Consider the following 14195-nt stretch of genomic DNA (forward strand, 5'->3'; position numbering starts at 1 on the left):
TCCATTAAAAAAAATAAGCAAGCACACCAACTCTTATTCATAGGAAGAGGGGGTAAAGACTCAACACTTTCCTGAGTGTTGTGCAAATAATAACAGGTTCAAGAAAGTCAGGTAAATAAATGTAATGATAAACCTAAAGCTAAGCTGGAGGACCTTTTGATTAACTTCATATTTCATATATTATTTGCATCAGTTGAGAGCAACATGAGTTACAGAACTTCCATGAAAACAAGCCACTTACAAGCAGGTGTTTAAGCTTGATCAGTTTATTAAAAGGATTATATGACACGGTTGCCTGCAATAGCAGGGGACTGGATCTGATGACCCAGGAAGTTCTTTCCAGTCCCATGTTTCTAAGCCATGCACCAAGTGTATCCAGCCCACACTTTCACATTTGGAAAAAGCCAAAGCCACACACACACACTCACAGGAAAAAAAAATTTAAAAAATTAAAAAAAGACCTTGATGACACCATTTCATTTTCTAGTTATTCACTATGCAGAAGGGAACAGAGCTTAAGTCCTGTACAGAGGATACATTTACTCGAGGTTGATGTGGTACTGAAGTCAGTTAATAATTAGATACCTCCAGGCAGATTCAGTTACAGGGCATACCAACACTGCACACTGCCAGACAATTTCTAATCAAGCCAAGAACCTCTTGCAGGATGAGGTCTCTGCTAGCAAGCACAGAGCACACTGAGTAAGCTAAAAGCAGCTGTTCTTAGGTGAACTACCCTACCAACCATGAGTGAATGACAGATTGATGGTAAGAAGCATTTACCTACTAGACAAGATGTCTGCACACCCAGGCAGAAGTTATTAGTTCAGAGCTGCAACCATTGGTTCCTACCTAGCCTGTCTCTTGAGTATGTTCTCTTTAAAAGCTGGTCTACAGAATGAGTGCAGCCATCCTCAAGCACTACTGAAGTAGCAGGTCACAGCCGCTATGCAAGACCCTACTTTGAAACGGTAGTCAGACATTCCCATCATTGAGGCCAGTTTGCTAGGACAGCATTCACAGCCACAGTAATAAGCCTTTGCAACAAATAGATACCTAAGCAATTGCCTACATTCAGCCCATCTAACTTTTAGGCACTTGGTTAAGGTGTCCGAGTCCTTTGTCACCCAGAACTCTACCCACCCCCCAGGGGAAAAAAAAATAAAAATCACTGAAGGCAGGTACTCTCAATTGCCTTCTGGAGGTGTCTCTAGACCCCCACTGAGCAAACCAAGTTCTTAACACACGCACCTCAGTTAGACAGGATGAATGGAGACTTGCATCTCTTCCTAGAGATAGTATCAATACTCTCCATAACCAAATGCAATCAAGCAATTACAGTTTGCAACCCATTACACTTGGAAACAAAAACTTACAGTCAGTAATTATGCTGTAGTCCCTTCCTCCCAAGCATAAAAGCCTTCCACATGGAGGCTCTGCTTAAAAAAAAATAAGAAAAAAGAAAGATGCATTCTTCTTTCAGACAAAGAAGAGTGCACACGACTGCTTTGCCACTCATTCATGGGGAAGCTGAAGGATCAGAGAACACTTATTCAGAGAACTGGAATGACTAAGCACTGCTAGTGCATGCAAAGCAGAAGTAACAAGATCGTTTTAAAATTAACCCTAGTCCTCTTCTCCACCCCACAAAATTCATGCAAGTGTTTGAGAAGTCAAGACACAATAGCCCCAGTTTACAAAAAGGCTTAATTTGGTTTTTTAAATAGATATTGTAAAATGTCCTTTTGTTTTCTTTCTGCGGGTAGATAAATGCATTTTTGGCATGTTTGAGAATCACAGCTATCTATGAAGTCCATGCTGTTTAAATTCTCCAACTAGTTTTTATAACCTGTCAAAAAAACATAAGCAACCTATACATGTTTCCCCAGTATTGACATGCATGCTCAGAGCTCTCCACTGTAGTGAAATGAGGTGTTACTTCTGTGCTGATAGTTGACGAGTCAGCATTACACGACTTTGAGACCAACTAAATTAACATTGTCGTAATATGAAAGGCAAGCACAAGTTCATTTATTTATAGCAAAGGTCTTGGGTTACAGGAGGTCAGTTCTTGCCATCTTGAAAAGATAGGGGATAACTTATTGCATACATGTGCATTATAATTTAGCAGCAAGTCATTCATAGAAACACTTCCTTCCTACTGCTTTTTTGGTTTATTATCTCAATTATATATATATATTTTAACTTTACAAAGCATTTAACACCACCTTTAAGTTAATGGTCTTTTATTGGAAAAAAAAGACTAGCATTTACAACTTGGAATGGACATAAATTGTAATATCTTGAACAGCAATGTTGATAGTTGTGCTGAAGTCCACAGGCTACTCCGCCAGCTCCAAGTCATGGTACAGAAGGTTTTAAAAATATGAGAGTCCAAAGATGCTCCCTTGGTGAAGGTTTCTTTTAAAAATTTTGTGAACGGTAACAGCCTGACACCCGTTTCACTATAGTGCAATGCAGACAATGTTAAACCAGTATTTTAACACAGACATGCCATCCATAGTTAAGATCATCCTATTTTTGGAGCACACTGCTACGTACAGGAGAACCATTCAACCTTTAGGGCATTTTCCTTAAGTTTTGCATCCTTCAACCATTTTGCTGCATACCATCCTGAGGTATAAACCAATTGTAAAGTAAACCAGCTATGACAATTTATACTACAAATTGAACTAGAATCCACTCTTGAACAAGAGTGGATCCTTTAGGTTTTTTTTCCTTTTAATACACATGTCTGACTGTGCTCAATTGTCAAGCTGCATGCATGAAAAACTGGCCAGCCCAAACAGTGTAATAGTCATTAGCAAATGGAACTTTCGAGTTCACTAAGTGCTTCCTTTTTTTTTTTTTATTTTCAAGGTAGTACAATTATTTATATTGTAAAACTGATGTTTAACTTTATCTTTTAGGGACAGGACCACCAACCATTACATGCAGTTTGTGGACAGAAGGTAATTTGACATTCAGTTTTGCTATACAGAAACAGAATGAATAAATGAACATTTTTTTTTGCAAGAGGTAAGTAAAAGATTCAATTTGATTCTTCTAGAGGAAAAAAGGTGTAAAGGAGGTCTCTTCACTTTGCAGTCATCATCTGTACGAATTCTGAAAAGATAAAGAGACACTGTGATTTACTGTCTCCAGTGTACTTCAAGTCAAAAGTGTCTAAAACACATCTGGCATAAAAAAAGCACCTTTCACTTCATCTATGGTTTTGTCCACAAAAATAGACAAGCAAATAAACTAGTGTCTCAAGTATTAAAAATTAATGCCCTATGTAACAGGCTTTCCTCAGTCTGAACAATGGTTTTGAGTCAAGACAAGTATCTTTTTACCTTCATAGTTGACTTGCCCATCCCCATCAATGTCTGCTTCTCTGATCATTTCATCTACTTCTTCATCTGTTAGCTTTTCCCCTAAGTTTGTCATAACATGGCGTAGTTCTGCTGCACTGATATAGCCGTTGCCATCCTATGAGAAAAGAGTTGCACAAGACCATGAACAACAATCCTGACATTGACTAACTTGGAAACTACACTTAGGTTACACTTCCAGTAACTGCTTCTGAAGCAACCTTATGGCACTTGGGACAGATGTAGAGACCCAGCACACTGTACAAACTGCAGTATGTATTAGTCCCACCACCTTCTGAGGTATGCATGACACCATATCCTTTCATACAATTATTGTGCTGTAATAACAACTGCATGCCTGACTTGTAGTTGTGATAAGGTATTTTTAATGCTTTTAAAGAGCTTTCAAAAATAAACACAGAAACAAAACCAAAAAAGTTTTTGTTTAGTCTCTACTGTTTAAGCAAGGCCAAAAAGAGACCTGCCTCCCCACCAGAAAGAAGTCAGTCAACTGTCTCTTCTGTGTTAACACTGCCTCCATAACCAGACTGCAGCGGGCTGTGTTAGGTTGCCTGGATCAGATGATATAGAACAAATCAAAGAAAGCATTTAAATTCTACTCATAAGGAGTTTAGAGTTTTATGGCAAAATTAAAAAGAGAAATGGACACTTCTAAGCCAGCGTCCCCATTTGCAACATCCAAACCTAAAGCTCACTCTGAGTCACTTCAGAAACTCCATACACTGGAAGAATCCACTGTCTTAAAGCAGGAGGATATGTCCATCACCAGTAGATAACCCACCTCAGTGGCTTTAAACACTCATCTAGTCTGCAGAAACACCCCCACATTTTCAGCAAAGTACTAGAGACTGACACTTTTTTCTATGAAAAGTAGTAGTAGAAGTCTTCTTCTGCACATGCATTAGCTTTACAGCTGCACCAACCACCACAATTCTTTTATATCCCTCATGTTCAAACAACCCAAAGAGGGGAACACCTGTTCTAGAAAACTGATATATGCCTAGGTATTCTTAAACAAGGTCAGGGGAGCTGAGCTCTTCAGTTTTCATGAAAGCAACCTCAAAGTTGACATTTTGAAAACAGAACACACAATACTTTGGGTCCCTCCAAATACCCATGACATCATCTTGACTTCAAAAGCATCCATAGGGTAGTATAAAACCATGTGCATCCATGCAAATGCATCTCCATTCTCCCCAAAATCAAAAGGTAGAGAAAAATCCCCCTCCTTTACCCACACATCTCAAAAAACCACAGTCCCTCCCACACCCTCTCAAGCATTAAGTTCTGCTAATCTCTCTGAGGAAAGGCCAGAAAGTTTTCCTCATGGATGATGAGCCTAAAGCTTAGATCTGGCTGTATAAAGCAAGCAGAACCAGGTTGCAACAGTCCTGGTTCTGTATTCAGAACAATCTCTGCTATGTTTCCAATTCCTCTGCTTCTACTAGAGGACTCTTTCTCCTTCTAGACAAGAAGGGAGACAACACTAAAGAAAATACAGACATCATTATTGCTTTGGAGGAGCAGTTGTACTTGCAGTAATACCTTGTCAAAGACTCGGAATGCCTCACGGATTTCTTCTTCGCTGTCTGTGTCCTTCATTTTTCTGGCCATCATAGTTAAAAATTCAGGGAAGTCGATAGTGCCATTGCCTTAATAAAAAAGAAACTTCCAAAAGTTAAACTTCCATGCTTTTTGTCATTAACAACAAACAAACAAAAAAAAATCTGGCATTTGACTTAGCCAGGGACAAAACTGGCAAACGCTCTGTTAACTGTCCTTATAGATAAACTGGCTCTTCTCTCTAAATTGCTACCATTGCCTTTTTTGCTATTACAACATGCAGCAGCTAGAGCAGCCACTCTGTTTCAGCAGAAAATCAACTGCTGCCTTTTTTCAAGGTTAAGCCATGCCATTTGCCACCCAAGCCACAAGTGTCAGTCTGATCCTGAGGTTAACCAATAGTGAGACTTATTTTTATTTCAAGTAACTCACAAAATTGACCTTTTAATTTCTTTATAATATCTCAATTGTTGTGTCTTCCAGGAAGAACACATTAAACTATCATTACAATCCCAGGTTATCTAATACTTGGGAACATCACACTTCACTAAAGTGTTCATAAATACTTTTTTCTTCCTAAAAATCAAAACTACCTCATCAACCAAAGTGGCACACCACAAAAGCAACAAACCATTCTAAGGGGCAACAAGGATCTGCAAATTCCAGCGACACAAGAAAAGCTGACATTATTTGTTATTACTGATAAGCTTAGTTGTATGTGCTCTCACAGGTATTTTACTGCAAAACTTAAAATCCCTGACATCCAGGCCTCAACCTTAATCTTAAGCTTTTCATTCAAAGCAAAGATTTAAATTCAGGCTGCTCAAAGCTGGGAAAAAAGTGGTATGGTGAAGAAACTAGTTATAGAGTCGGGATTCACCTCTATATGCCAGAAAGGCACATTAAGTAGTTCACAAAACAACATTAAACAGTTCACAGTGCAACTAAGACCTACTTATTGATTAAAAAAAGCAGACAAATTAATTGCGCAACAACTGAAGTTTAAGAAAATCCTTGCATCCTAGGGATTCCAGCCTGAGACATACAAAGCCATTTACCATCTTGGCCAGCTTTACACACCAGTAAAATATGAACACAGGTCTCATACTCTGCTTTGAAAAAAACCTCAGTGAACATGCAGAAGAATAGGAAAGCATTCTGCAGTAACCCAAATTTAAACGTTGGGGAGGCATACTTAGCTGAAGCCTCTTTCTGTTTAAAATCCACCAGAGCAGCATTTGGTCTGCAGACTAAAGAGGCTACTCTACACAAACTCTACATACCACTGCAGACACTGAAGGTTTTCAATTTCTGCAAAGACTTAGCAATTAATGTCAACTTACATTTTTTTAAAAGAAAGTAATTTAATTAATACAGAGTGATAATCCAATAATTTATACTCTTGCCAATACACTTTCACTCTTATTCTACAAAAAGGTTAGAGAAAAATCACTATCACAACCAATATACAAAATTAAAGGCTTGACAACCCTGAGCAGGGGAAATATTTTTCCTTTTTAAAACTATTAGCCTATGTGGAGCTCAGAAACAATGTATGTGCTTCAATAGGAGTTTTCCGGTGTTCACTTAAAACAATTCTATTAGCCTTGATATGGGAAGGGTTTTCTGCCTTTGCCTCCAATAGCTCCTCTCAATTTATCAGGGACTTAATACATTAGACTATATAGTCTCTTCCTGTTGTGCTAAACTTCCATTGAAAACACTATTCCACTCCTAGCACATTTTTTGCCTTGCCAAAATCATAGACATTGGTAGAGCTATTAAAACAAGCATGGGCTGACAAAACACATACAGAAAAGCTGGATGGAAAGACAGGTGAATGGCAGGTCAGGGGAAGCCAGATAGCAATAGGAAGCCTGTGACCCATCAAATATTAAAGACAAATAGCGTAACTTTGTCTCTGCCCATTGCCTGTTTTTAGTCTCATGAATACTGCTAGCATCTTTGACATCCTTCCATCCAGCATCTTGAAACTGCTTTAAGAGCACTATGTCATAGTCTTCCCTATGCAGTTTAAGCCCAGGTGTGGAGGTCATACATATTAAAGATGACCATAGCACCTTCCCAACACTTACCATCAGCATCTACCTCGTTGATCATGTCCTGCAATTCTGCTTCTGTTGGATTTTGACCCAGTGACCTCATAACAGTTCCCAGTTCTTTTGTTGTGATAGTACCATCACCATCTTTGTCAAATAGGGAAAAGGCTTCCTTGAATTCTAGAGGCAGAAACAATCCCAGTGTTTAGAAACATTACCAGCACGATAAAACCACAGACTAAAAATGCATTCTACTCACAAAGCCTGGTACAATTCTAAGAAGCATTTTTCTCTTCTTATCTAAGTGTCCCTGTATTTAGAGAATTAACACTCTCCAATACAAATAAAAAAATTACTTACAATACCAACACAAAATGTTCACAGTAAATTCACACTTATTTCATGTGGCTATTTATCTGCATTACAACTCTGCAATTAATTTCCATGCATCTGCATCTTGCCTAAGGCACAGTTGCTCCATGAACAGCAGCTGTCTGAAACAAGTGAAAGGAGTCACTGGGCTCTCTTTACAATTAAAAGACTTACAGAACAAAAGCATTGTCATTTACCACTCCTTTGTAAGTCAGCAGACAATAAGAATTAGTGTCAGCCACAAATGGGGAACTGGTCTCCAGAGGTCAAATAATGCTCCTTCTCCTGACCAGCCTGAACTACAGACAGTTTATTAAAAGATTTATTTAAAAGACACTGGCTTGTAACAATGTGCAATAAACCAATCTGAGGTTTATTTGTTGCCATTTCATTTGTTGTTTATCTTCACTCTATTAAGAGTACCTAGGTCTGCTTTGACTCAAAGTAGTTCATTTTGACTCTATCAATTATTTCTGTTTGCAAGAGATCTAGGAGAACTTGGCTCAAGTCTGAATATCATTAGTCCAAGGAATAAGAAGTCTAAATTAAGAGGCATTGAACCAGTAATCTTCCAGAATATTTTTGTCTGGCTTTTTTTTTTTTAGTTTGGGATTTTTTTAAGTGAGTGCTTTTCCAAAGTGGTAGTGCAGATTTTAAACTGTCAAAGATTTTTTTTCCACTATGCTTGAGATAATATTTTTTTAGTCACAAGAGCTAGCAAAAAAAAGAAATTATCATCAAAACACTTACCAGCAATCTGTTCTTCAGTCAGCTGATCAGCCTACACGAAGAATAGAACATTTTAGAATACTGTTTACCTCTAGATCTGACAAGCCATGAGGCACTTCCTTTATATTTCAGAAGTGATTTATCATTACTTCCATGAAATCACTCTCAAACCCTGGAATTCTGTCTCCACAAGAAGACTGCACTCACCTACACTATGCAGTTGTTTCCAAAAGCATACAGGCTAACTTGGTTTAAAACTGCACGTGAAGAACTGATGGATACAGGGCGGGCTCCTTGCAATTGGTTAGACACAAAATCCCTAATGCCATGTGTTTGGGGTTTCACAGCACACGCCATTCCCAGCAGTGCAGTGGCCCAGCACAGCGTGGGGGTACTGCACACGCGTGGGCTGATGTGCCACCCACTGCTCCAGCCCTGCCCACCCTCCACCTCACTGCAGCACCTCCAGCCCTCTGCCAGAACCACAGAAGGGGCTCTGCTGTGATATTACAAATTCCATCTGTGTCAGATTTTTGCCACTTCTGGCAAAAGAAAATTCAGTTTTCATGCATCATATCATTTTTCCATTCAGCCAAGCAGTTTAAGGTGCCTCATCCTGGTATGCAGTTTGTTTTATACATAATTTTAAGTGGCAAGACTTATGGCTGTCTATGACCTTGTGTACATCGAGAGGCCACAGCTGCATATAAAGGTATACAGCTCAGTGGGCAATCAAAAGGGCTTTCTAGAGCTTAGCTGTGATAGCCACATCCTTCCAGAAACTTCTCCCCATGTAGGGATAGAGCATCACAAAAACCTCCACTGTTTGCAAAGGAGCTAACTAGTTCTTTATGGAAAAATATGCCTTTTCCTGGTAAAGGAAAAAAAGAGGCTTTAACATGCCCAATCACAGATACTGAAGAATAAGAGGTACTAATTTGTTTTAAACACATTTTACTGGACCATTTTTATGAATAGAACAGAATGCCATAGGTCAGAGAAGGTAATTTTGTCCTAAAATATTATTAAGTATAAAAACCATCTAACAGCAGCAAAGAGCAACAAATACAACGGAGAATTAATCAGCTATACAATGTTAAGCTCTTGCATATGAGAAAAAGACGGGCTTGAAAATCTGCTCTATATGTTAAGGGAAATACACAGATCTCATCTAATTAGGTATGGGGTTTGTTTTAAGGTCTGTATGTAATTAAACAATTCCCCATATGCAGTGGGTTGGAGGCAGAAGAAAAGGCTAGAAACGCTAACTGCTAAATGCAGTCTTCTTTAATAATGGCAAAAAGCTTGTGTTCAAAATCCAGCTCGACTTCCTGCACTCTTTGTGATTTTCCAGAAAATTCGAGGTTTCACTTAAAGATTATCTAAGGAATTTACATAACAGACTCATTGCCCTGCAGAACAGGAAACAGAGCCACACCTTGGCAAAAAACCTCCAGCCCACAGCACCAGCTCATTGCCCCATTAATCAGAACTCGCTGAATGTTTCTAGAAATCGCATTTCAAATGAAAAAAAGAACAAAAATCCGCGAAATAAAACCCCAAAACCTTCACACGCCTGGTGATGCCTAAGGACACACACAACCCGACCCTACACTGCCAAGGGGTTCACCTTCCCGAGCAACAGGCACAGCCACTATCCCCTTGCTACAGGACAAAGGTACCCAGCCAGGGTTGGAGCCATCACCCCACCCAGGCAAGTAATCAAATCCTGTCCTGGTGATGTCAGCCTTCTCCTACGGGAAGGGGAGATGGAGAGACAGAGTCGAGGAACACCCAGATTGCCAAAAAGCGATTAGAGGTCAGTCTGCAAGTGTTTCTCCGCTCTCCTAGGAAGCGAAAAACCTCCGGGAAAACCCCAGCCCTTGCTCTCGATTGCGAGCAGCGCTGGCTAGCCGCGCAGCACCGGCAGATGATGCGATGCGTTCCGGCGGGCATCGCCCGGCCGGCCCGGCGGGAGGCTCGCAGCCCGCCGGCGCAACAGGCGCCCTTTCCGGCCAGCAGCCACCCACTGCTGCAGTGCGTCCCCGTTTCCCCTCCCTCCCTCTACAGCCGGCGGCCACACCACGTCCTCATCATTCAACCGCGAGGGCGCCCGGGCACCCCGGCCAGCCTTCCCTCCCCATCGCCTTTCCTACAGCGGGCGGCTGGGGCAGGAGCTCTTGCCCGCAGCCCCCGGGGAGAGGGGAGGCTGCGCCCCTCCCGCCCCGAGCCCCCCATGCAGGAGCTGGGCCGCTTCCAACCGAGCAACTCGCACAGCGCCCCGGTCCCCGCGGCCGGGGGTTGCGCGGGGGCCGGGAGGAAGAGGAGGAGACATGATGTAATGCAGACAGCGATGGGCTTCGCCGCCGCGGCTGCGTTTTTTGGGGGGGGACTGGGGAGGACGGGGGGGCGCAGTAGCTGCAGCGCGGTGCCCTCCCCCGGCCGCCCCCCCGCTCCCTGCGCAGTGCAGCTGGTGCCGGAGCCGAGCGAGATCCTCGCCCGCAAACCCGCGCCCCGCCCCGCAGCGCACCCTGCCCGGCGCTGGGGCCGTGGCCCCGGGGAGACGCGCCCGGCCCTTTCCGCAGGGGAGGGAAGGCGAGGCGGGGCGGGAGGGCGCGAGGCCGGGGCGCCCACACGGCAGGCCCGGGGAAAGGGGAAGGAAGCGGCGGAAGAGGAAGGGCCGCAGCTCCGCGGCGATCCCGCGCAAGGCGGCAGGGGGTACGGAGAGGAAGAGTCCGCAGCCACCAACTCGTTCACCCCGCGGAGACCCGGGCGGGAAGGCCCCCGCCACCCCCGCTCCTCCCCGGGGACAGCGCAGCTCCACCAACCCGACCGACCCCAGCCCCGCAGCGAGCGCACTGCGCACCAGTCCCCGCACCAGCCCGGGCACCCCTGCCACGCCCGGCCGGTCGAGCCAGCGAGCCCCCCTACCATGGCGCGGCGGCGGCGGGCCCGGCGGCGGCTGCACGAACTGCGCGACCACGAGCGGCGGCGGCGGCTGCTGCCTCCTCCCGGCGCGGCTCACAGAGTGCTGGGGCTGTGAGCCTGCGCCGCCCGCTATATACGTGGGGCTGTATCCCTCCGCCGGAGCGGGGCCCTTTTCCCTCCTCCCCGGCGCGGTATGTGCGAGGTGACTGCGGCGGGCGGCCCTGCCCCCTCGGCGGCCCGGCCCCTCCCCCGGCGGGGCCACTCCCGCTCCCGCAGCCAAGCGCCCCCAGAGGGGCGAGGGCAGCCCGCAGCCGGCGCTGGCTCTTCTGTGCCCAGCGTTGGTGCCGGAGCAGCCCGCGGGGAGCTCCTCGCCACCCGGGCCCTGCCGGCTCCCCGCCGCTCTCCAGGATGGAACCCCCGGAGCGAGGGCATCTCGGCCAAGTTGGTGCTTTTTTAATTTCTAGGCAGCATCCCCGCCGGCGGGGCGGGTCTGCGCTCCCCCGGGGAGCCCGGATCGGCACCTGGGAGAGGATGATGGCGCGGGAACGGGGGAAAACTTCAATAAAGGACTCTTTTTACGGTGGGAAGGCGTTTGTCACAGCGACTGTAAAACTAAAATATTGAAGCGAGCACAGCTGCCGTTTTATTAATCATAGGGCTTTTGTCAAGCACCAAAATCCAGGCGACGGCAAGATTCAATCTAGAATGGAATAGTCTACAAGTGAGGTGTCACTTCAGCCTCTTCGGAAGCCTGCAATTGAGAGGCAGCAAAACCATGTCCTGATGTCAGTGTTGCATTCTTCATTTCTTCCCTGTCAGTTCTGAGGATTTTGTCCACACTGGTAATAACCCAAAAAAATATTGTAGTATTCACACTGTAGCTCCTTTAACAGGCACGGAAACACAAACAAACATGGGCCCACTTTGGAATCTAGGGTTTTGGTTCCATTCATGACAGGTTCCCTTAGATTTTGAGATTTGTAGTTCAAGATATTTTTAGTTGAAGGTTTTAGTTTGGGCCTCTCTCTGGATTGGGAGGCTTGTAGTATTTCCAGTGTGGTCATAATTCTGATAAATCTGCTTGCAATATAGCACTAAATCTTTTGAAATTCATTTGTCTATTCTGTTTTTGAAAAATCACCCGTACTTTCAGTGTTTCAAATAAAGACAAATTCAGTTTGGTTCTGTTTGTTTAAGTTTCAATAGCTCTGCCACTGAAGTTACAATTTATTAGCTTGCCTTTCTAGAACATAGTGATAGGTTGGCAAGCACAACAGTTACCTGCTTGCAATGTGAGAGATTTCTCAGTAAACAAAATAGCACATTCAATGTGTCATAGTTTGGTTCCCAAACCATTCTGACATTTGTATAGCAACTACTGTATGAAATGGTGTCAGAAAACCAATGTGCAGCTGGCTAGTCTCCAAATGATAGGTTTATAGACAGCTTCCATTTTAGATGTACAATGTGTGAAATGCCCAGCCTCCTATTTTTAACATGCACTTTTTTTAGTAATTTTTTTTAACTACCAAACAGTGATGCTGATTTCTTTCATCTTCTTTTAAAATTTTTAAATTTTTTTTTCCCTGTGGAAGAATACGCATATAATTGATCTTTCATTTTCAAACCAGACCATCAATTTTAGGCTCTTAGTTTCCTAGCCTAATTTCTTTCTGGAAAGCATGGCACAATGTTTGATTGGTGTAAGCTGCAAGAGTGTTTACTTGTATAAGTGAATCTTGGAACTCTCTGAGACTCACAGGGATATGTCAAGAACAACGCTCATGTACAAATGGTTCAGCTTATTGTGCTGGTCTTACACAGGTGAAGATCTCATTGTTAAAACACTACATAAATATTGGGCTAGTAAATTTGTAAAATTATCTTGCAAAGAAAAGGTGTTATCAGTAGAATAATCTTACCAATATTTAAATGTGACCATTTAGAATGTGAGTGCTTTATTTCAATCTCTTTAAAGTTAATTTTAAGCACATGTAATATGTTCTTCCGTTGATCCAAACCTTCACTTGTTAAAAAGCTATTAGATTTATCTGTTGAGGAGACTATAAGACAAGTAGTTAAAATTTATGTAGATTCTCTTACAAACTATCAGCATTCCAGCATTTGGACATACGTGATGAAACTTGGAAATATGAAGTAGAAAGCAACTCAGTAACATTCAATGAATGTTGCCAAAGATTAACAGGGCCTTTGAGTAGAAGGAGTAGAAGGATTGCTGTGCATTTATTCCTATTTCTTGTTTTTTTCTTTAACCTTTTGTATCTACTTTTCCTAACTCTTGATGGTTCATATTGATAATTAATTTATATTTAAAATGAAATTGGGAAATCAAGTTACTTTTAAAGTAGTTTGGAATACAGCTATCTTGCTTTATTTAAAAAAAATCAGGATTATCAAGTAAGGTACCACAGTTGAGTTCTGCAGTAGTTTCTATTTAAATTGCATCATTTTGTATTTGAAAATATTTCACAGCTCATTTTCCAAAATACCATTCTGATTAAGGGGATTTGTGATTTTTTTCCTAATTTGACATATGGCAACGATAAATGTAAACAAAACAGAATACTAATCTTTTGCTGCTTATTTATGCAAATAAAAATAATCTAAATTGGCATCTCCTTGCTCCTTGTAAATTTGCTTTCACTCAATCGTACAGCTAGACCTTGATCAGTATTCTTTGTTCTCTTAAAATTTACATTCAGTTGTGGCCAGGCAAGAAATGCCGCTGTCATTCCAATGATATACAATGTCAAATGATTTGCCAGGATCTTCTACAGTCTCATTCAAAATCTCCTGAATCTCAATGGGAGCTGGACTAGGCCATGGAATTACTCAGTGTTTGTGCCTGACACCAGAGGACTTGGCCATCCCATTGCCACAGAGCTTTTCTATGAACAGAGGGCTATCTGTGCAACAGCAGTTAAGATGAATTTTGACTGGATAAATTTACTGTTCTAAATTACTTTACTCTCTAAGTATGGTCTTGTTGACTTGTGTTTGAATTGCAATGGTAAGAAAATACTATTTCATAAATTTATTTATAAAATAAATAAAATTATTGCAATAAAGACGTGCAACCATTCTACCTAATATTACATTCCTAAATTTTGCTTTGCTGTGATGGTAA

The 14195-nt window shown here is 42.5% G+C and overlaps 1 protein-coding gene across 1 annotated transcript; it reads right to left on the reverse strand.

Annotated features, from left to right (window-relative positions):
* Positions 1-250: 250 nt before the first annotated feature.
* CALM1 (calmodulin 1) lies at positions 251-11262 on the reverse strand. The gene is made up of 6 exons (XM_033063830.2): positions 11051-11262; positions 8141-8171; positions 7055-7198; positions 4941-5047; positions 3357-3492; positions 251-3126 (listed from the first exon to the last, which is right to left on the reverse strand). Exons 1-6 carry the CDS (start codon positions 11051-11053, stop codon positions 3098-3100), a joined length of 450 nt encoding a protein of 149 aa, XP_032919721.1. The 5' UTR covers positions 11054-11262; the 3' UTR covers positions 251-3097.
* Between the last annotated feature and the right edge of the window lie 2933 nt (positions 11263-14195).

Source organism: Catharus ustulatus, chromosome 6 (genome assembly GCF_009819885.2).
Source record: "Catharus ustulatus isolate bCatUst1 chromosome 6, bCatUst1.pri.v2, whole genome shotgun sequence".
Lineage (NCBI taxonomy): Eukaryota > Metazoa > Chordata > Aves > Passeriformes > Turdidae > Catharus > Catharus ustulatus.

What these genes read in the sequence shown, in the direction of transcription:
- CALM1 (XM_033063830.2), bottom strand. An exon ending in CATTCCGAGTCTTTGACAAG is followed by an intron (nt 3,493 to 4,940) that starts GTATTACTGCAA and finishes CTTTTCTCATAG; the next exon opens with GATGGCAACGGCTATATCAG. An exon ending in TGGGCAAGTCAACTATGAAG is followed by an intron (nt 3,127 to 3,356) that starts GTAAAAAGATAC and finishes TTATCTTTTCAG; the next exon opens with AATTCGTACAGATGATGACT.